The sequence below is a fragment of the Tiliqua scincoides genome, chromosome 7, assembly GCF_035046505.1.
Source record: "Tiliqua scincoides isolate rTilSci1 chromosome 7, rTilSci1.hap2, whole genome shotgun sequence".
In the NCBI taxonomy this organism is placed as follows: Eukaryota; Metazoa; Chordata; class Lepidosauria; order Squamata; family Scincidae; genus Tiliqua; species Tiliqua scincoides.
The window spans coordinates 8,329,304-8,355,828 of NC_089827.1; the positions used below are offsets into that span (position 1 = coordinate 8,329,304).

Consider the following 26,525-nt stretch of genomic DNA (forward strand, 5'->3'; position numbering starts at 1 on the left):
AGGTACTTGCAGAGAGCGTCTATCCAGAATCGTAGTGTGGATTCCGAGCCAACAGGTCCACCACTGATATGGTATTCTCCCTTAGACAACTGCAGGAGAAATGCAGGGAACAACGACAGCCACTCTTTATAGCCTTCATAGATCTCACAAAGGCTTTCGACCTGGTCAGCAGAGACGGCCTCTTCAAGATTCTCCCCAAGATTGGATGTCCACCCAGGCTCCTCAGCATCATCAGATCTTTTCACAAGGACATGAAGGGCACTGTTGTCTTCGATGGCTCCACATCAGACCCTTTTGACATCCGAAGCGGAGTGAAGCAGGGCTGTGTTCTTGCACCAACCTTGTTTGGGATTTTCTTCGCTGTCCTGCTGAAGCAGGCCTTTGGAACTGCAACAGAAGGCATCTATCTCCGGACCAGATCAGACGGAAAGCTCTTCAACCTCTCCAGACTGAGAGCAAAGTCCAAAGTCCAGCTGAAATGTCTGCGTGACTTCCTCTTTGCCGACGATGCAGCTGTCACTACCCACTCTGCCAAAGATCTCCAGCAGCTCATGGATCGTTTTAGCAAGGCCTGCCAAGATTTTGGACTGACAATCAGCCTGAAGAAAACACAGGTCATGGTTCAGGATGTGGACTCACCTCCCTGCATTACAATCTCTGAGCATGAACTGGAGGTTGTCCATGACTTTGTGTACCTTGGCTCAACGATCTCCGACACTCTTTCTCTCGATACCGAGCTAAACAAGCGCATCGGTAAAGCAGCTACCACGTTTTCCAGACTCACAAAGAGAGTCTGGTCCAACAAGAAGCTGACAGAACATACCAAGATCCAGGTCTACAGAGCTTGCGTCCTGAGTACACTTCTGTACTGCAGCGAGTCATGGACTCTTTGCTCACAACAGGAGAGGAAACTGAGCGCTTTCCACATGCACTGCCTCCGACGCATCCTCGGCATCACCTGGCAGGACAAAGTTCCAAACAACACAATCCTGGAACGTGCTGGAATCCCTAGCATGTATTCACTGCTGAAACAGAGACGCCTGCGTTGGCTTGGTCATGTCGTGAGAATGGATGATGGCCGGATCCCAAAGGATCTCCTCTATGGAGAACTCGTGCAAGGAAAGCGCCCTACAGGTAGACCACAGCTGCGATACAAGGACATCTGCAAGAGGGATCTGAAGGCCTTAGGGATGGACCTCAACAAGTGGGAAACCCTGGCCTCTGAGCGGCCCGCTTGGAGGCAGGCTGTGCAGCATGGCCTTTCCCAGTTTGAAGAGACACTTTGCCAACAGTCTGAGGCTAAGAGGCAAAGAAGGAAGGCCCATAGTTAGGGAGACAGACCAGGGACAGACTGCACTTGCTCCCGGTGTGGAAGGGATTGTCACTCCCGGATTGGCCTTTTCAGCCACACTAGACGCTGTGCCAGAACCACCTTTCAGAGCGCGATACCATAGTCTTTCGAGACTGAAGGTTGCCAATACTATTTTAGTAGAGAGCAATGAGTTCATACCTTCTAGTGAGTTACCTGGTTAACTGGGCAAAGAAGCACTTTCCCAGTAGTGCTCCTTAACTATCCTATCCCTCTTCACCCCAGCACAGTGTCTTTTCTAGTTTTCGTTTGCTGGTGCTTTTCTGCATCTTCCTCACTGGAGATCTTCAAGCAGAGGCTCGACAGACACCTGCTGGAGATGCTCTAGGAGAACTTCCTGCTACAGGCAGGGGGTTGGACTAGATGACCTTGTGTGTACCTTCCAACTCTATAATTCTATGATTCTGTCTTTTCAGATTGTGAGCCCTTTTGGGACAGGGTGCCATTTAGTTATTGAATCTTCTTTGTTATTGTGATTGTGAACTTTTTTTTTTAAAAGCAGCATATAAATCATCATCATCATATTGCTAATGAAATAAGCTCTGTTTCAAAATTTAAAATGTATAAATAACAAACATTAGACACACTAACATTTTTTTTCTCTCTATTTCAGGAGTATCTCCATCAAAAGGCACAATCCAAGGATATGAACTTCTGACCTCATTCCAGCACTGGGGGCATTTATACTAATGCCAATCTGCCATCACTGAAAAGACTTCTCAAGCAAGGTAACACATGGCAAAGTTAATCCAAATGGATTCTTTTTGTGAGACACTTAAGGACTTTTATTAAGCAAACAACCCCCCCCCCCCAAAGAACAACACTTATTTTCTATCTGCTGCATGGTCCTTTATTCTAATTCACTGGGCACTGATGGTAGCCTTCAGAAGGGGCAGTTTCACATTGTCCACCTGCTCCTCTAGCAAGAAGAAGATCTGGGTCTTGGACAGCAACACCGCCTTCCGAAAAAATGGTATACGAGGACAAGCGTCTCGCCTCCTGCCATTGTTTTTTCTTGCTCGCCGCCAAATTCTGTTGGATACTCCCTATGATCCAAGGAACTCATGGCCAGGAATACGCTCACTCCATTCGACTCGACGGAGACGTCATCTTGGGAGGACTCTTCCCCGTCCACGCAAAAGGAGATCGAGGAGTACCGTGCGGGGAACTCAAGAAGGAGAAAGGAATCCACCGGCTTGAAGCCATGCTATATGCAATCGACCAGATCAATAAGGACCCCGACCTTCTTGCCAATGTGACTTTGGGTGTCCGGATTCTAGACACTTGTTCCAGGGACACATATGCCTTGGAGCAGTCCTTAACATTTGTGCAAGCGTTGATAGAGAAAGATGGGTCGGACGTCAAATGTGCAAATGGAGACCCACCTATTTTCACTAAGCCGGACAAAATAACAGGGGTAATCGGTGCAGCTGCGAGTTCAGTGTCTATCATGGTGGCTAATATTTTAAGACTTTTTAAGGTAAGTAACTCTTTACAAATTTATGAAGCATAAGTAGAAGCAGCAGCAAATTATCTAGTTATGGGTTACATAATCTGAAAAGCGGTATATAAATACTGTTAATAATCTGGTGAGAAATGGCAAACTGGGTGTGAATATATTTACAGGTGTTTGTCACTTAATGACGGGGGTATGTCCTCCAATCCCTGTTATGTGATTAGGTCATTAAGTCAACATTTAGCCCAATCTAATGCCCTTGCTGTGTAAACCGACACTCCTTTTCAGACACTCACAGGCTGCACAAGCTACTGGAAATAGATTGTCTCTTCTTTGCATTGACAGCCTCTTTGTTGTATAAACAGATACTGCTGCAGGTTATGGGACAGATGATTACCTCATTAAGAGCCTCTTTGTTGTGCTTTGATTGCCATCATATATGCGGTCCGTCATTAAGCGGAAGGTTGTTAAACGACACACGCCTGTATTTGTTTTGGGCTGTAGACTTTTCCCAATAAAATGATGCATTGTTTATGTAGGACTGAACACCTCCAGTTTTTAAAAACATTGAATACAATGCATCAAAATTAAGACTGTACTGAGAAAAACCATTAAGGGCAATAATTAAGTAAGGAAATATTAAGGGCAATCATTTCTAAAAACAAAAGACTCTGCGTTAGTATGGCACTGGACTGAAAATGCACTACCTTGTGCCTTAAATTTGTGTACACATCTTTCCTTGGAGGAAGGGTGGTTGGCAACCTTCAGTCTCAAAAGACTATGGTATAAGCCTACAGCACCTGGTATTCTCAGGCAGTCTCCCATCCAAGTACTAACCAGGCCTGACCCTGCTTAGCTTCCAAGATCAGACAAGATCAGGCATGTGCAGGGTTCCAAGTGAATAAAAGGGAACATTTTTATAATAATTTATTAAGTACCATCAGTGCAGATCAGGTTGTGTAGAACATACAAATGTCCCAAGGCGTTTACAGTCTAACATCCATCTGCAGGGCCTGAGCATGAAGGAGGAAGGGGACATTTTATCTGGGTGTGGAGATCCAGGGGAATCTAACCTGGGCTGCAAGCCCATTGAGGATAACGCTGAGATTAAATTGAGATCATGCCTGAGAATGATTGTGCTTGTGATCTTGCAACTACAGTAATCCCTTGCTCTTTCATCTGGTTAGGGATCAGAGCATGGACGAAACTCAAAAATGGATGCGTGTCAAAGTGTAGCTTTACCTAGCTTGCAAATTTATTTTGGCTGGCCAAAAAACATAATTATCTAATTATATAACACATACAAATGTGTGTGAAACCTATGTGTGTGAAACCTAAGCTGAAAACTCTCCATTCTAGTTGGGCAAGCCATTCGTGCATGGACGTGCTTTCGAACGAGAGCCCAAGTCAGAATGGATTTGAGTGATTTTATCAGCCATGTGACTTGCAAACATGTCCCAGTGGGCTACTGATGGTTCTTTCTCACCTCCGAATGGGCCATGATTTGAAAGGCCTTTAACCTCTCAGATAATCTCAGCTGGATGGCTCTGAGCTGACACAGTGGTGGCGAAGTATAAGTGCAACATGGGACGTGTTGTGTTGTGTTGCACTGGGATCAAGGCACAGAAGTTTTTTGGACTCGAGTGCGCTTAACCATGCATAGAGAGCTAGTGAGGATTTTGACCTGCTGAAGCATTTCCAAGCATGGATAGTTACCCATACAGTACTTGTGTATGCTCTGTTGGGTCCTAGACAATTTCTGTATTTAATTGTACATTCTTTTAGACTAGCTCTCTCTGACTTGACACAATTACTGGACAATCAGCTGGAAGTTTTACACATCAATCTCCTTGCAAAAAGGCCAGCTAGGTCTTTTTAATGGACAAATATGTGTGGAAATGCTAGAAGTATTGATCTCGGTGTCTAACTAAATTAAATATAATGAACTGTCATTACTTCCCTGAGAAACTTTGCCTCTTCCTAAATTTCCACAAGGTTATAATTTTTTTTTTTTTTTACTCAGACAAGTTCTGGCAGATCATTTCAGAACAACAATTGTGTTGACATATTATTCATTGCCTTCAATGTATACTTTATTAAGTCCTAAAGCATCAACAGCGGGAACAGCGGGAAGGTAAACCTGCCGCATCTCGACTCGTCAAGTGGGGTGGACAGTTGACAGAGTCCTAATCAATAAACTCAACTGGAACTGATTAGGCAGCCAGCATTTAATTTTAAATCCGGCTGGATGGTAAATAGAGAATGGTGCATTGAATTGAAGATGCTTGCAGGAGAGACCACGAATACTGCCTCCTATTGACGCTTATTATCCTGAATCTTATTGATGGGCAAACCGATCTCTTTGGTGAGGGAAACAAACAGGCAGAGAAAACCCTGCTCAATTTCCATTGGATGAGATTCTCTTTACAGTGAAATCTGCAGTTCATGATGTCATCATGCTTGCACGTGACCTCATCGCTCAGTGTTTGATATGTGAACTGACTCCCAGGGCTGGCTTTAAACCAATTGGACCAATTGCTTCCAATTGGGTGCCAAGTTTAAGGGGTCCATACCTTAGGGTCCCCACGCCCAGTGCCCTGTGCAAGGTTTAAAAATTTTTTTTTTACTAAATCATTTCTTAATCACTAAAACGAGTGGTTTTCTAACTATTTACTTATCAAAGCTAAGCTACACATTTTGTTTGTTGTAGGCGTACATGTGAGCAATTTTATATTAAATGTACTTAGAGCCAATTGGTCCATTAACACATATGCACCTTTGAAGAACACATTTTGATGGCTTTCAGTTCTTCTACAGAGATATAAAGTCTGTAATACATTTTATTTATATTTCTAAGATTCTACTGAACTTGGCTGTGAACGTGGGGCCCCATAAAAAATGCTTCCAGTTGGGCCCCACAGCTCCTAAGGCTGCCCCTGCAGACTCCATTGGAACGGAGTTGTCCTTGATGTTGGGTTGTGGCATGAATGTTCTGTCTGTTTCATTGACACATGCACACATCAGAGAAAAAACAGTGTCATGGATTTCCCTTGAGAAGATTAGTGTGTGGTGTCAGCAGTGGTCCCTTGAATTGGCCAGTCTGGGAAGTATGGCATTAACCCCAGAGCCTTTGGCTTGCAATGGGTGGGGCTCACAGCTGCAACTTAGTAGGTATAATGAGGACCTTGGGGATAAAGGTGAGAGAATCACAGCTAGAGGGTGTAGAAGGGGGAAAGGGCAGAAGAAAGAGCAGAAGGACTGACTGACTGACTGACTGGTGTGTGGCTGGCTGGCTGTGATGCCCAGGAGCTGCTGAGAGCCAAGGTACTGCTGTTGTGGCCAGAGGAGCTGCTGAGAGGAGTAAAGAGGACCTCTGCAGGTTGAACAGCTGGCCTACCCTGGTGGTTGGATCCACCTGTGCTTTTGGCACAACTAGGAATGTTTTTGGAGGAAGAAGGGATGCTAATTTTTCTAAAGTGGGCATAAGATCTCTATGGAAAGGTATGATGGGACAGCCAGCAGTCAGTCTTTTCAACAGGGAGGGGAGGAGAGGTGAAATCACTGTTTCATAGCCTGCTTCTGAAGGTTCCATAGCAAACCTCTCTTTTGGGGAGAGGGGAAATAGAATCAAGGCGACAGGTGATTCTATGCTTTCTTATCTGATCAAGATCATTTCTGTTAGAACCGTGGTTCCTAAGCTTTAAGAGCCTGTGGAGGCAAAAATTGGAATCATTGTGGACCACATGGAACCCCCTCCCCCATTCCCTGCACCCAAAAAATTCAATTAAATTTGGTAGTCTATGGGGGAATACTTGGTGAGATAATGGAATTGTGGTCTGCAGGTGGTTCATTCTCTGCACTCTCTGGTTGTCTGTGGAGAAGTGTCTTGCAAGAACCACCAGAAAGGGTGTCAAATGGATCACCCACACTCACAGCTGAAGTGCTGGCTGCAGTTGGTCCATTCTCCACCCTCTCTGGTGGTCCATGGGCAAGTGCTTCCTTGGTGAGACACTGGAAGTGATCAAGGTGTTTTTTTGTTTTTTTTTCCTGAGTCCTCTTGGGCCATCTGTGGTCCATGGACCATGTCTTGGAAACCACTGTGTTAGAGGATAAGGGAGAAACTTTAAATTTCCCCAGTCGCCCACACCCTCTATGGGAAGCTGCTACTGCACCCAAAGGATTCATTTCTTTAAGGAAGTGATTTTCAGCCTTTTTTCCTCTTGCGACACCCTGGCCTGGTGCTAAAATTGTCCAGGAGCACCGGTTTGCATTGGTTTTTGGACAATTGACTAGGCACACCATGCTGCTGATGAGGGGCTCGCATCCCCCTCACATTTGTACGTTAGAAACAGTGGTACAGAATTGTGGGTTTGAAGGAAAAAAAGTCTGTCTGGATGGCAGTTTGAAAGAAAAAAAATAGTCTTCTTCCAATTGCATTCCTGTGTCCTTATAGGTAATAACCACCCTGGTAACTGTATGTACCTATTTTTAATTGCCCTTCCTTTTGTCTGGAACCCCAGTTTTTTAGCCTACTAAATAATAAAATCTCAGAAGTACTGATAGACATCCTGGTCACTTAACATCCTCTCTAATGCAGGGTCACCTAGATTCCAGCTCTGCCTCGTTTTTGCCATTGGAGACAGCACAGTAGACTGATTTAAGAAACTAATCCCTGTAGAGCATGCATTAGTGGCAAAGTGAGAACAGCAAGAAGGAAAGGAGCCTATGAATTGTCTCAGATGCCGGCAATTTGTCTTCTGAAACCATGACAGCTTCTTCCTGATTTCCATTATGCAATGCGATGGCAAGTAGCCTTCCTTTGCAGTCTTAATCAATATAGGGTCACATGGCAGCCCCCCTGGGGAGAGCTCCTACTTACCCATTTAATTGATGTGACACAGTTGCTGGCAAATGTAGGAGATGTCTCTTTTTCGGTTTTAATTATAGGTCATGCAAAAATGTCTTTAATAAAAGTAACAATACTATATATATATATATATATATATATGGATCTATTTGAAGAGACTTGGATCTTAGGGCCTGTTCATGTTTTGGCTTGTAGATGCTTGGGAGTGAACTCTCAGAGCGGTGAAGTACGCACAATTGCTTGGGGAAGAAATTGACATTCAGTTTGTCGCAGTCACAATCAGTCATGCTGAAGCCCATCACCGGAGTTGAAGCTGAAGCCTGAACTTACTGAATGGCCTTAAAACTGTCTTAAAACTTCAAACTCAACACTGTCCTAGCCTCACCTATCACTACCGCATTGTCGGGGCCCAGTCACAGCAAACTGGTGGTCATGTTCAAAATGTTCCCTTACCATGGGGCAGTAGTGTTCCTAGAGAGGGGGCAAAGCACTAAATTTTGTAGGTCACCTCACCACGCCCGGTAAACCCCTCCTCGCTATCAAACCTATTTCAGGCGGCAAGAGCAACTTGGAGGAGACGCCCCTGCGTTGCTCTTGCTGCCCGAAAAGGCTCTGACGCTGAGGGGCAGCTTATAGGGCACAGTGAGGCACCCTACAAAGCTTAGCACTTCTCCCTCCCCCTCCGGGAATGCTTTTGACTAGTGGCCGTGTTGGTGCCCCCATATCGCAGCATGGGCAATCTGTTAGGATTGGGCTACCCAGCTGTAATCCTGTACACACTTTCCTGGGAGTAAGCTCCATTGAACACAGTGGATTGTGCATGTCTACTCAGTAGAGATTACTCCCAAGGATATGTGTTTAGACTTGTGGCACCAGTGTCCTAATAATCCTTTTTCTGTTTGAAAGCTTGCTTTAGAAGTGACTGTGACATTTTGTGCAGATTAAATGTTCTTCGTACACTTGTTTATCCTGTCCGGATGCTGAAAAAAAAGACGATTCTTTTGTGTTGCACCAACGAGATGCCCAACTCTTCAGATAGCATTTCTGGGGAACAGAAATAATGTTCAAAGCATGGGTGCCAATTATTATTTTTTCCAGTGATTCACTCACGCTTCCTCAGCTGACAGACTAGTGTTGTTCCTAGTGCGATGATGATTCACACATGAAGAAGTGTGTGTGTGTGTGTGTGTGTGTGTGTGTGTGTTTAAAGCATTCGCTTTCTGTGATTCTGCTACTGTCCTCCACTTGGTGGGCGCATTGCCCCAGTAACAGCTCTCTGATGGACCAAAATGTCTGGGCTTTCTCACACCCCAATCCTATCCACACTTTCCTGGAAGTAAGCCCCACTGACTCTAATGGGACTTACTACTGAGTAGATACGCATTGGATTGGGCTGTCAGTCTTTTCCAGACCTCCATGGGAAAAAGAAAGCACTGAAGCTTGGGCTGCCTCTGGGTGTGACTTACTTTTCTGCCAGTCCTGCTTCTATCCAATTTACAGAGACTGCATTACCTGTATCCGTGGGAGGTACATTCTAACACCTATCTCGGATACTCCAAACCGCAGATAGTAACAAACCCTATATATTCTATATTATTTTCATATTTTGGGCTTTAAGACCCAGAGGTGGCCTAGCCTGAGTTTCCCATGTAGGCATCCATCAAAGCATCTCTGGTCTGGAGGGAGCCACAGGATGTGTCGCTGTGAGAGCCAGAAAGGGAAGCATGGTGACTAAGCATGGTGCTGATGTCCAGAGTCTGCAGTCATACATAGTGTGCTTCAAAGGACAGTGCTGGTGGGACTGGGGTGAGGAAAGAAGGAGGAAGTGGGGGGCACAGCATCAGAATTTTCAAGAAGTTTCTGGAATTTTTTATTTAAGCCATTTTTGCCCAGTGTTGCATATACGCACCGGGGACCAAATGTGTGGGCTGGGTAAAAATGGGTTAATATTTTGGATCTCCAGCTGGTTGAAACCATGGATACAGGACTCACAGATATGGGGATACATCTGTAGTTTCAATTCATGCTAGAGGGTGTTCCGTCTCCTTCCTGCTTTTGCACTCTCTAGCATGAATTTGTCTCCAAGTGGCTTGTTTAGGTGATCAGGCAGTCTTAGGTTGTTTCAAGGCTTGTTGATTCAGGGTTGGTAGTTCAGGAATTTCAGGTTTCCTTTCACAGTTTGGACATTACGTTCAGCGACTGATGTATGCATTTAATTACTTAGGCGGTTTGAATGAGAGTCATGTTGAAATTATTTGAAATGGTTGGCAACCTTCAGTCTTGAAAGACTATGGTATAAGCCTACAGCACCTGGTATTCCCAAGCGGTCTCCCATCCAAGTACTAACCAGGCCTGACCCTGCTTAGCTTCTGAGATCAGACAAGATTGGGAGATAGTGTTCAGTATAGGGAGATGGTTGGCAACCTTCAGTCTCGAAAGACTATGGTATAAGCCTACAGCACCCGGTATTCCCAAGCGGTCTCCCATCCAAGTACTAACCAGGCCTGACCCTGCTTAGCTTCTGAGATCAGACAAGATTGGGAGATAGTGTTCAGTATAGGGAGATGGTTGGCAACCTTCAGTCTCGAAAGACTATGGTATAAGCCTACAGCACCCGGTATTCCCAAGCGGTCTCCCATCCAAGTACTAACCAGGCCTGACCCTGCTTAGCTTCCAAGATCAGACAAGATAAATGAATATTTACTTTAATTATTTTAATGCAGGGGTTGGCAAATCCCAGCCCGGGGGCCATTTGCAGCCCTCAGGGTTCCCCAATCCAGCCTGCAGGGAGTCCCCTGTCTCCAATGAACCTCTGGCCCGTCAGACTGTTGGAGCCCATGGTGGCCCGCAACTGCTGGTTGCTTCCACCACTCGTGAGCTGTGGGCCAAGTTGCAGCAAGGCCTTTTATAGTCTTCATGTGTTTTCTGCTTTTCCCTGGGCATTATTTTAACCCTCGCTCCCATTGCCTCTGAACCATTTATGTCTCCATGTGTTTCTGGCTTGGCTTGTATGTTTTCACCATACAAACCAAGAGGTATGTGGCAAACAATTCATAGTTCTCATGTGGTTCTACATGCCTGTATTATAGTTCGCATGTGATTATCAATAAGCTCAGTATTATTCATTTATTCATATAAGTTCCTTCTCTGATATATTCACTTACGTAAAATTATTCAAATTTGAAATGTAAATTCCCCCCCCCCCCCGAACCCCAACACAGTGTCAGAGACATGATGTGGCCCTCCTGCCAACATGTTTTGCCCGCCCCTGTTTTAATGTATTAGTCCGATTAAGTTTAAAAAATGTATAACAATAACATAATTATACCCTGCTCGTGGCCTCCAAAGTGGTTTACCAAGGTTAAAGCAATACATATAAACCAATTAACAAATAAACAGAGCTAAAGATCAATAAAAATCAGCCTGAAATTGACAATCAATTATATCAGCAGCAGCAACATTGTGGCCGTGGATGCCTAGTTATTGGTCAATAAAAAACCTTCCATCTTGATCAGTGTGGAATATGGATCTGCATTGTGATGATCTTTTGATATGATTCAGAGCATACAATTGTACATCTACATCCAAGACCACAAATGTTATATTTCAACAGCAGATTTCGCATTTGAACAGCAAATGTTTAAATGCGCCTGCAGGCTACGACTGGATTTGGGCCTTTGCCCATGTTGGTGTATCACAGTTTTCTGCAAACAGGGGAACATTATTCTTTCTTGATTATTCCTATTGTTAGAGATACACAAATTACTTCCAAACCTGTTGATTTAGTGCTCATTACTCTGTCAATGGCATGTTAAATGTCAGAGACTAAACATTTATGTCTATCAGCTGGTTACAGGATGCGCAGGGCTTGTCAGCCAGTGAAAGCCTCAGTTGCACAAGTTTCATTGAAATCAGAAGGATGTTAATTCAGACTAATACACACCTTTTGGGCACAATCTTAACCAGGTCTACTCAGAAGTAAGTCCTATTTGACACCCAGCTCTATCCTTTCCTCCAGACTCCAGGGTGGTGGTTGAGGGCCTGGAGCGCGGTCTGGAGGCAGTGAGGATCTGGATGGGGGCTAACAAACTGAAATTAAATCTGGATAAGACAGAGGCTCTCCTGGTTCGGAAATCCTCGATGCAGGTGCTGGACTATCGGCTTGCGCTGAATGGGGTTGCACTCTCCCTGAAGGAGCAGGTCCGCAGCTTGGGGGTCCACCTAGACTCGCAGCTGCTCCTGGATTCCCAGGTGGCGGCTGTGGCTAGGGGGGCCTTTGCTCAGCTTTGGCTGGTGCGCCAGCTGCGGCCGTACTTGGATCGTGCAGACCTGGCCATGGTGGTCCATGCCTCGGTGACATCGAGGTTAGATTACTGTAATGCGCTCTATGTGGGGCTGCCCTTGAAGACGGTTCAGAAACTGCAACTAGTGCAGAATGTGGCGGCCTGTGTGGTTACTGGAGGTAGGTGGTTTGACTCTGTCAGCCCGCTTCTCCAGCGGCTGCATTGGCTGCCCATTCGTTTCCGGGCCCAATTCAAGGTGCTGGTTTTGACCTTTAAAGCCCTATACTGCTCTGGGCCAGGGTATCTTAGAGATCGCCTACTCCCGTACAATTTGGCTCGTCCTCTTAGGTCATCAGAGAAGGCCTTTTTACAAGTGCCACCGCCTAGGGAGGAACATGGGGCGGTGGCAAGAACTAAGGCCTTCTCTAGTGGCACTAACGCTATGGAACTCCCTTCCCCTTGACTTAAGAATGACTCCCTCTCTTGAGACTTTTCTGCGAGGCCTGAAGACCCTCCTGTTTAAACAAGCCTTCTGAGTTCTCGGCCTTTTTAAACATCTTTTTAACATCTTTTAATATTTTTTACAGGCCTGATTCTTTTATAATTCGCTGCTGCTCTATGCTCTTTTTACCTGACTATTTTTTAATCTGGCTGCTGTTTTTATGATATGTGTTAATATGCTTTTATTTGTTTTAAATTATGTTTTTAATCTGCTTTAACCTGTTGTAAGCTGCCTTGAGTCCCTTCGGGGAGAAAGTCGGGGTAAAAATAAAGTTGTTGTTGTTATTTGAATGGGACTTATTCTCAGGAAAGGGTGGTGAGGATTGCAACCTTTATTTCAGTGGAATGTAAGAGCAAGTAGACTTTCGTTGTGCTTTTTTTGGGAGTGGGGCAGCAGAGAATGTTCTCTAAGAGTTCAGAGTACACAAGTCAACTCTCAGTATCTCCAACACACTTTGCCAATATTTTACTGCAGTTGGAAGACCTAATTGGTTTTCAAATTCTAGGCACACTGCTAGGATTGATTAGCGTCAACATTAATTTGTGCTAATTTCCTTGAAGTGAGGAGGGAGTGTAAATGTAACGTGCTTCATTAACTTGGGTTTTTACAATATATTGGGGACTTTTACACCTTAGTTCTAAGGATCGTGATCCAGAATACTTTCAGAGATCTCCTTTCCCTTATATAAATTGCAATTGAATTTGTCTTGAGTTGTCTCACGACGGATTCCTATGGATTACATGATGTGTAAAGGAGTTCAGCCATGCCCTTTCAAGAAGGTGGAGGCTGGGTGGGGCAGGAGGTGGTGGTAGGTATACTTGTGGCCAATAGCAGCAGCAGGTGAAACTCCACCAGGTGGTTCAGAAGGAGGCAGACCCAGCATGCTTTTCTCTGTGCAAATTGCTTAGTGTGTCTTCCTGGAGGCCTTCTAAGTGTTTGGAGGCTCCTTTGAGTGCCTGCCTGCCTGCCTTGGAATCTACAGTTGGGGGTGTTTTCCCCAACATGATGTAATGTCGTTCGTATGGAAGTCCTTTTAAAATCTCCAAGATTGCTTTCAGTAGTCACTTGGAGATTGCTGCTTGATGCTGATTTATGGAGGCTCCAGGTCAGTCTGAAGGGTTAGAAACCTTATTACGAAGGCTCAGGTGGTGGACTCTGTGATGGACAAGAGTCCTCAGCCAAGCACCCAACCTGGCCGACCCCTGATTGGAAGTGCGCAAGATCCCTCAAGGTGACAACAGTGGCCCCTTGCTCTGAGAGGCCTGGAAAGCATGAGATTAACACCTGGGCCTTAGATTGCAGTGAGTGGGCTGCACAGCTGCAGCCACTTGGAGGCAGCAAAGCCATCAGGGATAAATGCAGCACCTGGAGGAGGGAGAGTTTGTGGGTAGCAGGAGGAGGACAGGTTGGAGGAAGGAGAGAGGACTGGTTAATGAACTGAGGGACTAATGGACTTGCTGACAGACTACTGGACCTGCTGACTGACCAACGAACTGACTGATGGATGGACGAATGGGTGAACTGACTACTGAGGATTGCTGGAACGGGGACGGCTGGAGACTGCTGGGTGGTGGAGCGATGAGGGGTGCTGCTATACCCAGAAGAGCTTTGAGAACCAGAAGGAGGGACCCTGCAGCCCCACAGGCAAGCCACCTACTGGTTACCTTCCTGTTAGCGCTGAGGGACAATAGTAGTTTTGTACACCGCTAGAGTGAGCTGGGTTTGAACCAGGGGAACTAATTAGCTTAAAGTGGACATGAGTTCTCTAGGTAAGATCTGGAACAGGAATTTGGCAAAACAGTGATCTCACCTCTGAACGGTGCAGCCCAGACGTGTATCCCCACCTGATCTGCTATTTGTGTTGAAACAATCCATATGAGTAGGAATCCTTGGTGACTCACACTGAGAATCCCCTGTATGAGTAATCTATTGGAGGACTTTGACTGCATTATTTGCAAATCCTTTTGACTCTAGTAGTACAGTTTTTTCAGCACAGATGTATTTAGAATCTAGGTCAGTGATTCTCAATGTTTTTCTTCTCGTGGTGCACGGACATCTATGAACTTTTTTATGGTCTTCACCTCTTGTGATGTCACTTTTGGCTTCTGGGCTATTCTTCCGGGTTCTGCAGCTCTGTTTCTAGGGCAACTGTCTGTCATAACAAATTGTCTGTCTTTCTCTGCTGGCTCCTTATGAAACCAGTTGCTCTAAAAATGGAGCTACAAAACCCAGAAGAGATTTTCAGCTATTTTCAACCACTGTGCTCCAAATCCCTGCTGTATACCTGTGGGTATCTTGTGGTACACCAATGTGCCATGGCTGGCTGGTTGAAAATCGCTGATCTGGGTCTTAGTATTTGGTGGTCACCACCAAGTTCTTGTTTTGTCCTATTTTCTCTGATTCCTCCCAAAATGTTGTCTGCTGCAGTAGCACACATGTTGGGTTGCAGGATATGTGCAAGTGCTCTTGATGGTGATTTCACCCAGCCACAGCATTCATCGGGCGCAAATCTCTATCTGTGGGAACTGCGGAGATCCACAGATGCAACACAAGCTCCCCGGTGAATGCATTGTAACTAAAATAACTTTTGTTTTGCTCACTGCCATATGTTCATTTCCCCCCTACTCTTTGCCCAGCACGGTACAGTAGAAGCAAAGCAGGTTTTTTTTTTTTTCCCTCCTCCTCACTTTGGCTCTTGGTTTCAGATCCCCGAGGGTGCCCGATGCCATTTAGCAAAAACGGTTTTAGCAACAGGACATGCAGTATCGCGGGGTCTGTGTTGTCTTGGTACATGAGCGTGATACTGATTGCACGGTCTACAAGCCTGTAACAAAAGGAACCCTGGTTATGTAGGTCTGTTTCCTGAAACTGACTGAGGAGCTAGATTTGCAAAGATTTGTCCGAGCCATTTTTCAAAACCAGACTAACAGCCCAATCCTAGCAGAAGTCCAGTGCCACAATTGAGCAGGGCAGGTACAGCCTCCACTGCATCCAGCATGGGAATAGAGACTTACCCCATGTAAAGCCGCAGCAGGCTCTATGGGGCTAATCAGATCTGTGCCAGCAATGTTGCTGGTGTAGACCTGAGCTGCTCTGTTTTGGGCTTTCAGGCCCTGAAATGGGGGGGGGGGATAGTATGTGGCTGTAGCTGGGACCACTGTCCCCAACCCCTTTTGGACCTGAACTGCCCCCCTCCCTGTGTCCCATAACACTTCCCCACCTCTCCTCCCCCATCCCCACTACCTGGTGGAGAGCCTATCTGCTCCAGTCGCCACAGGCCTCTGAGTGGCTGCAGAAGGCCAGGGCAGGCTTTGCCCCAGGTCTCCATACTGCCGCGCCATGCCTTATGGCACATTTGCGACAGTGTGCATGCCCATTACAACAGCCCTAGCTGGCATGGGATTGGGCTGTAGTAATATTTCTGGCGATTCTACTTAAGCAATGCAATAGCATCATAACCATTTGGTGGGTGGGCTTCTCATCCTGGTATAGTGCTACACGACTATATATCTGGTGCCAACTCAAGGGACTGAATATCACAAGAGCTTATGTACCAACAGGAAGAAATTGCGAACCAAATCCACAATATGAATTGTACCATCTGGGAAAAAATAATATCTCCCACTTAACACTGCAGTGGTTTGATGAATAAAAGATGTTTGTATGTATTTATTTGAGGATTTTTACCCTACCTTTCTGCCCCCAAAGGAGCCCTCAAAGTGGCTTACAATAATCATAAAGGAATTGACACCGCCCAGAGGGTGACAGCATTTAGCATGTTGCCTGATGGGAGTAGATCTCGGGCCAGCCTTGAGCTTATCTATAAGCATGGTTGGCAACCTTCAGTCTCTAAAGACTATGGTATAAGCCTACAGCACCCGGTATTCCCAGGCGGTCTCCCATCCAAGTACTAACCAGGCCTGACCCTGCTTAGCTTCCGAGATCTGACAAGATCAGGCATCTGCAGGGTAACAATGAACAGCACAATCCTAACCAGCACTTGAGCTGGCGTGGACTCCCTGTGCCAAGCTCTTGAGTGTTGCAAACCTGCTGCTAGGCACATTTACTCCAACTTGGGAATCAAATGGGCTGGTGAGGAGGGCTACTGTGGTTCATCAGGGCTGGATCCAGTCTCTGCCCTGGCCAGAGGAGGTTAGTTTGTGTCGGGGGTGCAGGGGGTGGGAGAGGATGGCGGAGGAGTGTTCTAGGGGTGGGGAGGGAATGTTTTTGGGCAGGGGGAGGGTGAAATGGGGGAAGGACCAGGTCTGGGAAAGGGTGGGATTGACCATTGTGGCTCATACCATATCCTAACCCCCATCCTCACCCCTGGCAGCTTTACATGGGCTGCTCCGATTTGCGCCAGCTAAAGGGCTGTGGCCTGGCTGTGCCAGCACAGGTTAGGATCGGGCTGGAATTTGATTAGAAAAAGTAGAGCTTAGAACCCTGTGTCTTGGCTCAAAAATGAAGCCTAGAAATTTGACTTGGAACCGGAAAGAATTGGCTTCTTCTGGAGGGTTGTCTTCTCCAGGCTGTGTTGAGAGCAACACACTCTGTCTATCCTCATCTGTGGGGTTATCTGAGCCACTGCCTTACAAATAAATAGCAACATATGGGTCGTTGTCTTTTCCAGAGAGGAGAGAGATTAGGGACCGATAAAGCCCGTGGATGCAGGTGGCTCTGAATTCAGTGCCGGCTAATGCGGTCCCAGAGCTGTGCTGAGTTCCCTGCTACTATGCAAATCTAGCTTTTGACTACAATAAGTGCTGCCCAACAGGGAGTTCGCGCAAGCCCCCCAAGCTACTGCGTATCCAGAAGAAATTGTTCATTTCGGTCGGTCACAGTAAATTTGAAGTCCAATGCCTTTAATGCTTTCGGCACTGTTAACCTGGCACTTGCTACACAAAATGCAATTACACATTTGGGTGTGTTGGGTTACTGTGGAGGGGGATGAGAGGCCCGCTGAGCCAACTTGTGGAGCGCCATCAACTGGCATTTGACTGGTCTCGGTTCCAGAGGGCTCAAATCCTCAACCTCCCCCAGTGTAAGGAAGGGAAGGGCTGTTAAGCTGTACTAACACAGCAACCTGGTCTAGAACTTCTCTTGTAATTGTCGTGGCATATTCTTGCACCTAGGGAGCTGTAACTATTTGGGCAGGGGGGGGGGTTAAGTGTATTTGATAAGAGAACAAGCATTGTTACCGAACTGTAGCTTGTTGTGTTCCTTCATCCAAGACAGCAATACAAATTTGAAATGGGTCAGTTGTCTTGTGTTGGGTGCTTCATGTGGGGCTTGTGTTTGTCACTCATGATTATACTCACGGAAGCTGAAATACAGACACCCCCTGTGTCCATGGTACGCATATCCACAGTTTCACTTATCTGCGGTTCTCAAATCCCGCCCCCATCACGATTATGACTCGCCTCTCTTTGCAAATGCTTTGCAAAAGGCAACTTCCCTGGTGGGCTTTCCATTGGGGCGAGGGGTCAGTCAGCCCTTGAACATGGCCCTTCTAAAGAAGCATCAGCAATGCCCCTCCCATGGGGTCGGTGGTGTCCATCAGTTGGGACGATCTTTCAGCCACTATGCAAAGCATGGTGCAACCCTCTGTCTCTGATAGTATGGCTTCAGCGATGGCCTCCATGCAGGCTTCTTGACCCAGATTGGGACCCTCTCTGCCACACCTTCAACAGGCCAAAACCTTCAATAGAGATTCCCTCTGCAACAGAGTCTTGCACCATACTTTGTATAGTGGCCGAAAGATAATCCCAACTGATGGATGCCACCGACCCCACATGGGGGGGGGCCGCTGCTGAGGTTTCTCTGGAAGGGCCACCTGAGTTCACTGAGAACAGGAATTCACAGATAAGCTCAAATCTCCCCTTTTAAAAAATGTCACTTTGAAACAGGAAGCAAACATAAGAAGATACCGCTGGATCAGGCCAAAGGCCCATCTAGTCCAGCTTCCTGTATCTCACACTGGCCCACCAGGTGCCTTGGGAAGCACACAAGACAATACAGGTGGAGCCTATTTATCCACATTAGTTATGTTCCGTGACTCAGCGCGATTAACAAAAAACGCGTTGTGTTAAATTCCATAGAGTTACACAAATACGCTGCAGCCTGACACTTCCGGATGGAAGGAAACTAAGACAGCTGTTATCAATTCCCTCCCCTCAGCTGTACTCAGCTCTCCCTGTTGCCAGCTGTCCCTGCTTCTTTCACAGGTGGGATGCTGAGCTTTTAAGAGTCCAGTCCTATGTGTTTCTACTCAAAAGTAAGCCCCATTGTAGTCAATGGGGCTTACTCCCAGGAAAGTGTGGAGAGGATGGTAGCCTTGCTGGGCTGTTCTGTTTCTGTAGGCTGGAGCACAGAAATCCAGCACCATGGGGGGGGGGGAATTTGGCAAACACACCCTGGGTTTTTTTTAAAGCAATCCCCTCTGTTGCTACTGCACCTGCCCCTGTGTGTGTGTGTGTGTGAGTGAGAGAGAGCGCTCCACCTTGCTGCACATACTCTGGCTACAGAGGTTTTCTGCCCCCCTTCCCCTCTTCAGCCTCTTTGCTGGTTCAGGGGCTCCAAGAGTGTTACTGTTCCTTCAGTGTTCCAGTTCCAGTGTACTGTTCCTTCAGTGTTACTGTCCCTGCAAGGGGAACCTCTTCCATGGCTCCAGGGCTATTTCCCTGCCTGGGCGAGCCTTTTTGCAGTGTTTTAGGCTGCCTGGAAGGCCTGGAGCAGAGGCCATCACAGGGCAAAGGTGTGTGTGACTTTCAGTTCCCCCACTGATTTTATCTTCAAATCAGCAGATAAAAAAATCTGTGGATAAATAGGTTGTGCCTGTAAGAGACTTGAATCCTGATGTCCTCCTTTGCATCTGGCATTCGGAGGTAGCCCACTTCTAAAGTGAGAACCTAGACGTATATTGCTGAAGGCCATTGCAGGAGGTGATTGAGAAAATGCTAATAGGAAGTACATGTGTGCTTGTGTGCCTCCCTGGCCCCTCCCCCTGGGTGGAGTGGGGCTTGTTTTCACAGTTCCTACTTGCTGAGTCTGATGGATGATCCTCCCTGTCCACCTGGAAAGGATCCTGTTGCCCTAGGGAGCCTTCCCTGTTGCCTCAGATTGCCTTTGAGAGGAGAGGGGGTTATACAGCACCCCATTTCCTCCTCTCCACAGACTAGCCTTCTCTAGTCATGCAGGGGTGGCACTCTCACCCTTGTACCCTACTGCTCCTGTTCAACACTGGCACCGACTGAACCCTTTACACTGAAGCCTGCCTTATGGGCATGTGTGACCCCCATCCCTTTTCCACCCAGACCCTTCCTCCCTAAAGTACCTGTCTCCCCAGAAACTAGGAAGCCTGTCTTGGGAAATATGTAAGTAGTTACAGGACCAAATTGTTGTCCGTGTACTGCCTGTGGTGCTCTTTGGAGGTAATGACTGGTTTGGTAGCAGTACTTAATTGCCTAGATGACCCTGGCACTGGGTTCAATGGCCATACACTGGGGGTGGGGGACCCTCCTGGGGGCCTGATGGGGGCAAGGACAGGGGCAGCAACACTACTCTAGGACAGCACTCTAATGCTATGCCTATGCCTTCTCCCCTTCAATTTGCATCATGTTGGAAGCCTTCTCTTGCCCACCTGACCAGTGGAGCTTGCCCTACAAAGCTCTCCTGTCTAATATCCACCTGCTAATGATCTTCAGGGTCAGGTATAAAGATAGCCTATCAGGAGTGAGGTCCTGCATAGCCCTCTTGTTCCTGTTTGAAGGGGATCTATTTGTCCAACTCCTTTTCTTCCAGCTTGTACAGGAAAAGGGTCTAATCCCCATTGGCTGCACTTATGTTTCATTAACACCTGACAATCTCATCACTAGTTTTTTTTTGTGTGTGTGTCATGCTTCAGTATCATAAATTAGCATGATTAAGAAATGTAACCTAGAATGTGGAGATGAAGAGAGACAGAGCTACAAAAATAGAAGCAAGTTTGGCTGTCAGCCATTTCTGAGGTGCAGTCAACAAGCTAAAATCTGCAATGGTGTTTTTTGAGGGGTGCAGGGAAGAGGCAGTACTGACCCACAAGAAACTGGAACGGTATGCTTTTTAACCATGTCATTGGCCCCCAATCCACGGATAACTGAATCCACCGATACGGGATTCACGGATACAGGGGCCCACCTGTTTTTAAAACAAGCCAGATATGCTCAGATCATCATCCTGGTTAGAAACCTGGCTTGCTGCTCTCTATGGGAGGGGATGATGTGACTTGCAATATAGTTTTATCGTGCAAGTTATCAGATGCTTTCAAAAGCAAGTTCTGGAGCACTGCCTGAACAGTAATTACAGATTGTATATCCCCAAGAGAGAAGCGTGACAGTCAATGCAAAAGAATTCCACATCCTGCCAAAGGGGGGGGGGGTTATATCCAGATTACCATTCCTTTAAAATTAAGACGGTTAAAACTGGAAGCCAAAATCTTTGTGAAAATGATTGCAGAAACAAATGGCTGTCATTATTGCAACAAAAGCCTGATATTAAATAGTGGGCGATAAAAGAAGATTAAGAGAGGTGTGTTAGAAATTACATTAATTCCATCTAGGTGAGGGGATTATTTTTTCCTTAAATGCTTGAGAAAAATGACAGCTAAATGAGATTGGAGAATGACTTGCAGGAGAGGACAATTTTGCATTTTTCTTTAATGCCGCAGGAAACTTTTAACACTAAATCATAATAAAGGTTTACAGTTGCTGTGGTGTGCCTGGGAAAGGAAGCCCTGCAGAGCTGTGACAAGTGAAGGTCAGGAGCAACTGAGGGGGAGGAGGGGAGCTGTGTGGTCAGCCTGAGAGTTCTGTATACAAATGATCAGCATTCACGCTAAAAGACACATCATGGCTACTTTTTGTTTATTGTTCAAGCTTTTATACTTCCCTCCCTCTAAGGAGTTCAGGATGGCGTACATGGTTCCTTCCTTCCTTTTTGACCTCATACCATCCCTGTGAGGTAGATGAGGCTGAGGGATAGTAACTGGAAGAGGCATAAGTCATGCCTGGGACAGTGACATCATGATGTCACTTGACATTGCGATGTCACTTCCAGGTTCTCACCAGAGATGGTGGTGGCACTGGTGGTTTCCACAGGAAAAGTGTGCAAAACCACAAGCTCCTCCTCCTCTAGGGAGAACCTGCCTTACACATTGCGCCCTCTTGGCATAGCACCTGGGGCAGGTGCCCCTCAGGCTTGATCCTAGTTACACCTCTGGTAACTGGCCCAAGGTCACCTTCATGACTGAGCAGGGATTTGAACCTGGACCTTCCAGGTCTAAGTCCAACCCCTGAAACGGTACGCCATCTTGTTTACTTCCCAAGCTCACCCCAATCATGCCCAGGTGAGGGACCCATTGCGATGACTCCCACGTCAGGGGATTCCTTAGTTGCATTGCATGTTTTGTTAGCACCAACAGTATTGTACAGCTTCCATCTTTTCTCAGAGCTACCTCTTAGACATATTTTGTACTCAGGGTGCAGTACCTGGGAACCAATTCTGTATACCATCTCCAATCAGGATGGCCCCAATATGTGCCACGTGTGCTTTCCCATCAAAATACTTGCAGGTGGCAGCACAATCTTTTCCCAGTTGTTGTACACAGATTTGGTGTTTTGGAGGGCAAAGTTGTGGCAGTTTGGAGGGCAGTTTGGAGGGCAAAGATTTAACAGTTGTGGACACTGTTAGATTGTTGTCAGATTATTAGATTGCTGTCAGATTAGTTGTTGTCAGATGCAGTAACTGAATTTATACAGTGGACCCTCAGTATCAGTGGGGGAACCTTTCCAGAAACCCCCCCCCCCGCAGATACCAAATTTTGTGGATAATTAAATCTGCGACTGGAGGGTGTATTGGAATTGCAGAAGGTCCCCGTCCCCCCACCGGGAGATAGGATATAGTGTCAGCAGTAGCCCCTTGTGCAGATAGTATAGGGTTAAAACCTTGACTTGCAATGAATGTGGCCCACAGCTGCAACCTAGCAGGGATAATGAGGGCCTTGGGGATAAAGAGAATCATTGCCAGAGGGTGTGACAAGTAGAAAGGTTAAGACTCTGCCCCCACTGGCCTGCCTGCTCCGCACTGGCACTGTTCCAGTATGTGCCAGATGTGCGCACTGGATCTTTTCAGCATGGGCAATGTCAGGGCTTGGGTACTAGCTGAGGGTCTACATCAGTTATTTTCAACCACTGTGCCACCATGGATGGTCTGCTGGTGTGTCACAGGAGTTTGGGGGAGGGTAATCTATTAGGGAAATTGGGGGAAGTGTGCCCTCCCGTACCACTGGTTGAGAAACTCCTGTCTATGCTATTGGGGGTAGCAGGGGGAACCAGGTGGATGCCAAACCTGGAAGCAACAAGAAGTGGATCCCTGTAACAAGCTCTCATTAAAGTTTAGGGATGCCACAAAATGGTGCTGATTTTCTTTGTTTCAGAGGCCTCTTAGGAGCATATTGCATTTGGTTAAAAAAAGATCTCTCCGTTGTGATAATTCCCTTGAATCTCCTGGATCTCAGGTTCTGTCAATATGACATTTTTCACAGGCATGAATATATATCTATATATATATTGCATGAAAATAATGAGAAGGAAGAGAAACAAAAATGTATTGATGAGCTGCCAACTTGGATAGAAAAGGATTGCATCAATTTCACAGTCTAAGTATGGACACGAGGCAGACATTTTACCCGGGCTTGTAAATAATTGCACGCTACACTTCACTATTTAATTGTTTCTGAAAAGCTAGCACAGCCTGTTTTGCTGTTGGACAATTCAGACAACCAAAAGACAACAACCATAATCCATTGCCCTAAATGGACTCTCATTCTCTTCTGTGTGGAGGGATTCTCCCTGTTGCCCACAATTATGACCCAGGTAGGACATCCTGTATAAAACTGCTCATTATTTTACAAATCTTCAATGGAACCAGCCTCAAACAAGGCCAAATCACGTTTTGGTGGAGGGAATCAGTAGTGGACCTTTTCAGCCCCGAGCTCTGGGGCAAAGGTCCACAATGGCATCCCCACGCATGTCCTTGCTCTCATTCTGTATATGTTTAATATGTAAAATTGCAGTTGTTTTATTCCCATGTTACACTGGCCTACTGTAAATGTGGGTACAAGTGTGGCAGTCTAATTGCATTTATTGCTGTGGTTCCCAAACAGTAGGTTGCAACCACTGGTGGGTCATAACCTGATTTTTGGCGGGGTCAAAGGTGTGATCAGATAACTAATTGCCGCAAGCCATGAAACTATTCAAAAATCAGATTCTGTAGCTGCTAATTAACCTGCAAAGAGCTCAGCTCCTGCAGTTTGCAAGCATGTGTAAATATAGGGTTATAAATGCTTGAGGGTCTTTTTCCTAGTTATTATTACTTATAAATAAATAATCTATATTCATTTATCTGAAATATTATTTCTTTCTAGAATTCCTTTATAAAAAGCTTGGTAAACCTAACAGAGTGTTGTTTAAAAAAGTGGGGCCTGGTTCTTAGACATTTGGGAACCACTAATTTAATGTCTCATATTGATATGGGAATATTCTGGTGCAGGATAGTTGTGCTTGTGCTAGTGAAGACCATAATGAAATTCATGCTTAAGCATTTTTTTTTTGGGGGGGGGGGGAATTAGATGTATGTATTCTTACAAAGAAATGTGCAGTGTTCTCTGTGTCTTGGAATTGAATGCATCATAAGTTTTTTGTCTTGAGGAAGGGATGGGGGAGAGAATGTACATATGCTGTGTTTTTGTTTAACCTCAAGGATTTCTCCAGTTCACATAGACAATAACTTATCAAGTTTAATGTCCGGAGGATTAAAAATGACATTTATTGTTGGCTTCTTTGGTAGTCATTATGGATGGTGTTCATTACCGGAGTTTGGTGCCTATATTATAATAGCAAATAACTTTCCATTTTACGGCACTTATCTGCTCTGGCCCTGTAGGCACCTTACTGGAACGGAGTCAAAAACATTACAATATTGAAACATGGACCAAATGAGCCATAGCATTTATATCAGGTGGACGGATAAATCAAAATAATTTGACTGTTTCAAAAGCCTTCTGTAAATAGGAGGTGCCTGCAACTGAAGTTCTGGTGCTCATCTTTACTTCTGAAAGGCTCAAGGGAAGGCAAAGATACATCCTTGCAGCAACATATTCTTCCAGCCTTAATGAAAGAATATAGTCGCTATGACATTAACCAGGGATGCCTTTCAGACCGAGTGACTAGAAAACAAGGGGTTATTTAAGTATATGTCACAGTCTGTGAATCTCATTGCTTTCACCAAGAGTGTGCATTAGATAAAATGTTCAGGCTGAAAAAAGGCATGAAATCCTAGCAAAGGCTAGAGAGGACTTAACAGCGCAAGCGTAGGCCTGTCTACTCAGAAGTAAGCCCCACTGAGTTGCATGGGACTTACTTCCAGGTAATAGGATGGCAGCCAGATCTTAACTGGGCATTTACAACAGCGACCATAAATGGTTATATGGTGGAGGGCATAGTGTAGCCATATAGGAACAGCTACCCCTACCCACTAAAGGTAAACTGGTAGCAGGGGGTGGGTATAACAGGATGGGGATTGGACCCTCTGGGAGGACATGCATTCACGGATTCTGGACCCGTGGATATGGGGACCCTCCTATACTGTAAACATGCAGCCTGAGGCACCACAGGATGGAAGTGGTGGGCTGAGCTCCTGGATCTGTGGCTGCTGTTCAATGTGTCATTTCACCATAATTCAGAGGCATGACAAAGTAAGGATTAGAGATACAGGAAAGTTCATTGTATACCTTTTACATAGTGGAACAAAGGATATCTGTAATGTTTCTGTTTTTGTTGAAACCGAATATGTCTGTGTTTAACATAGGAAAAGTGAGAAATATTTGGCATAGCACTTGTGAAGAATCTCCTTTATGTGTTGCGAATGCTGATGAGGTAGAATAATGAAAATAAACATAGGAAGGTTGTTCCCTCCTTCCTAAATTTCATTGCTGAGACTTAAAATAGTTGGTTGGCTCCAGGCGAAGGCAAATCAGAGCAGAGACTGTTAAGCCCAACACCTCTAGTATGGTGGTTCTCAACCTTTACTCAAAGGTAAGGGAACCACTAAGTGTTCTGGAGGCTGTTATGAGAGGTGGTGACTTGGCAATGATGGCACTTTCAGATTTGTGCTGCTGCTTACTAAATAAAGAGGGGTTTTCTGACTTACCTGGTGGTGACGAGAACCCAGGTTTTTTGTGGTGTCCCCAGTTGCTGCTGGTGGGTAAGTCCAACCCCCCCCTTTTTTTACTTGGTGGTGATGCAAACCCAGAATTGCCATCACCGCTGCTTGCCACTCCCCTTAAGGGGGAATATGTTGTTTCCCATTGCCCTGGAGGGGGGGGGTCACAGTTTGTGAAATGCTAATACAATGATCATGAAGAGGGGTAAGCATCTGCTGAAGTGTCCATATGGAAGACTCTGCAAGTGTGTTCACAGGTGTTGTATTTCTTAATGCAACTGAGCTTTCACCAAATGATCACCAAAGAGACCATTCATCACAGATGCGGCTGTTACGAGTTTAAAACCGAGAACAATGGGTGCAATTATTTGATCCTCGGACCTGCACCATAAACTTGTAAATATGGAGCAAGGGAGAATTCTGATCATGGCACGAGCAGGTTTGCCAGCAATCATCTGGACATTTATACCGTTTTAAAATTTTTTTCTGTACTTGAAGTACGGAGCATTCCTGTGTCTGTTTACCGCCATATAAATCAGTGAAACATAAAGGAAATGCAAATTGCATTCAATGATTACACATTTTCACAGGGAAGGAATGGCTATTCAGTCACAGGGTGCAATCCTGCCATTGGTTATTCATAGCTAATAACTAGATGCAAGGTCTCAGTTGTAATTTGTGCGCTTGGATTTCAATTACATTTTGTAGAAATAATCATGCCAGTGTTCATCTTGCTTTTTATTGCCCACCGATGATGAGTTATGTGGAAAATAAATATTGTGGACATTTTC

At 45.7% G+C, this 26,525-nt stretch overlaps 1 protein-coding gene across 1 annotated transcript in view; it reads left to right on the forward strand.

Annotated features, from left to right (window-relative positions):
- Window positions 1–2,339: 2,339 nt before the first annotated feature.
- Window positions 2,340–26,525, forward strand: part of GRM8 (glutamate metabotropic receptor 8) — a 504,716-nt gene continuing 480,530 nt past the window's right edge. The window contains exon 1 of the mRNA XM_066634671.1: window positions 2,340–2,849. Coding sequence (XP_066490768.1) covers window positions 2,340–2,849 — 510 coding nt within the window. The remainder of the gene's footprint in view (window positions 2,850–26,525) is intronic.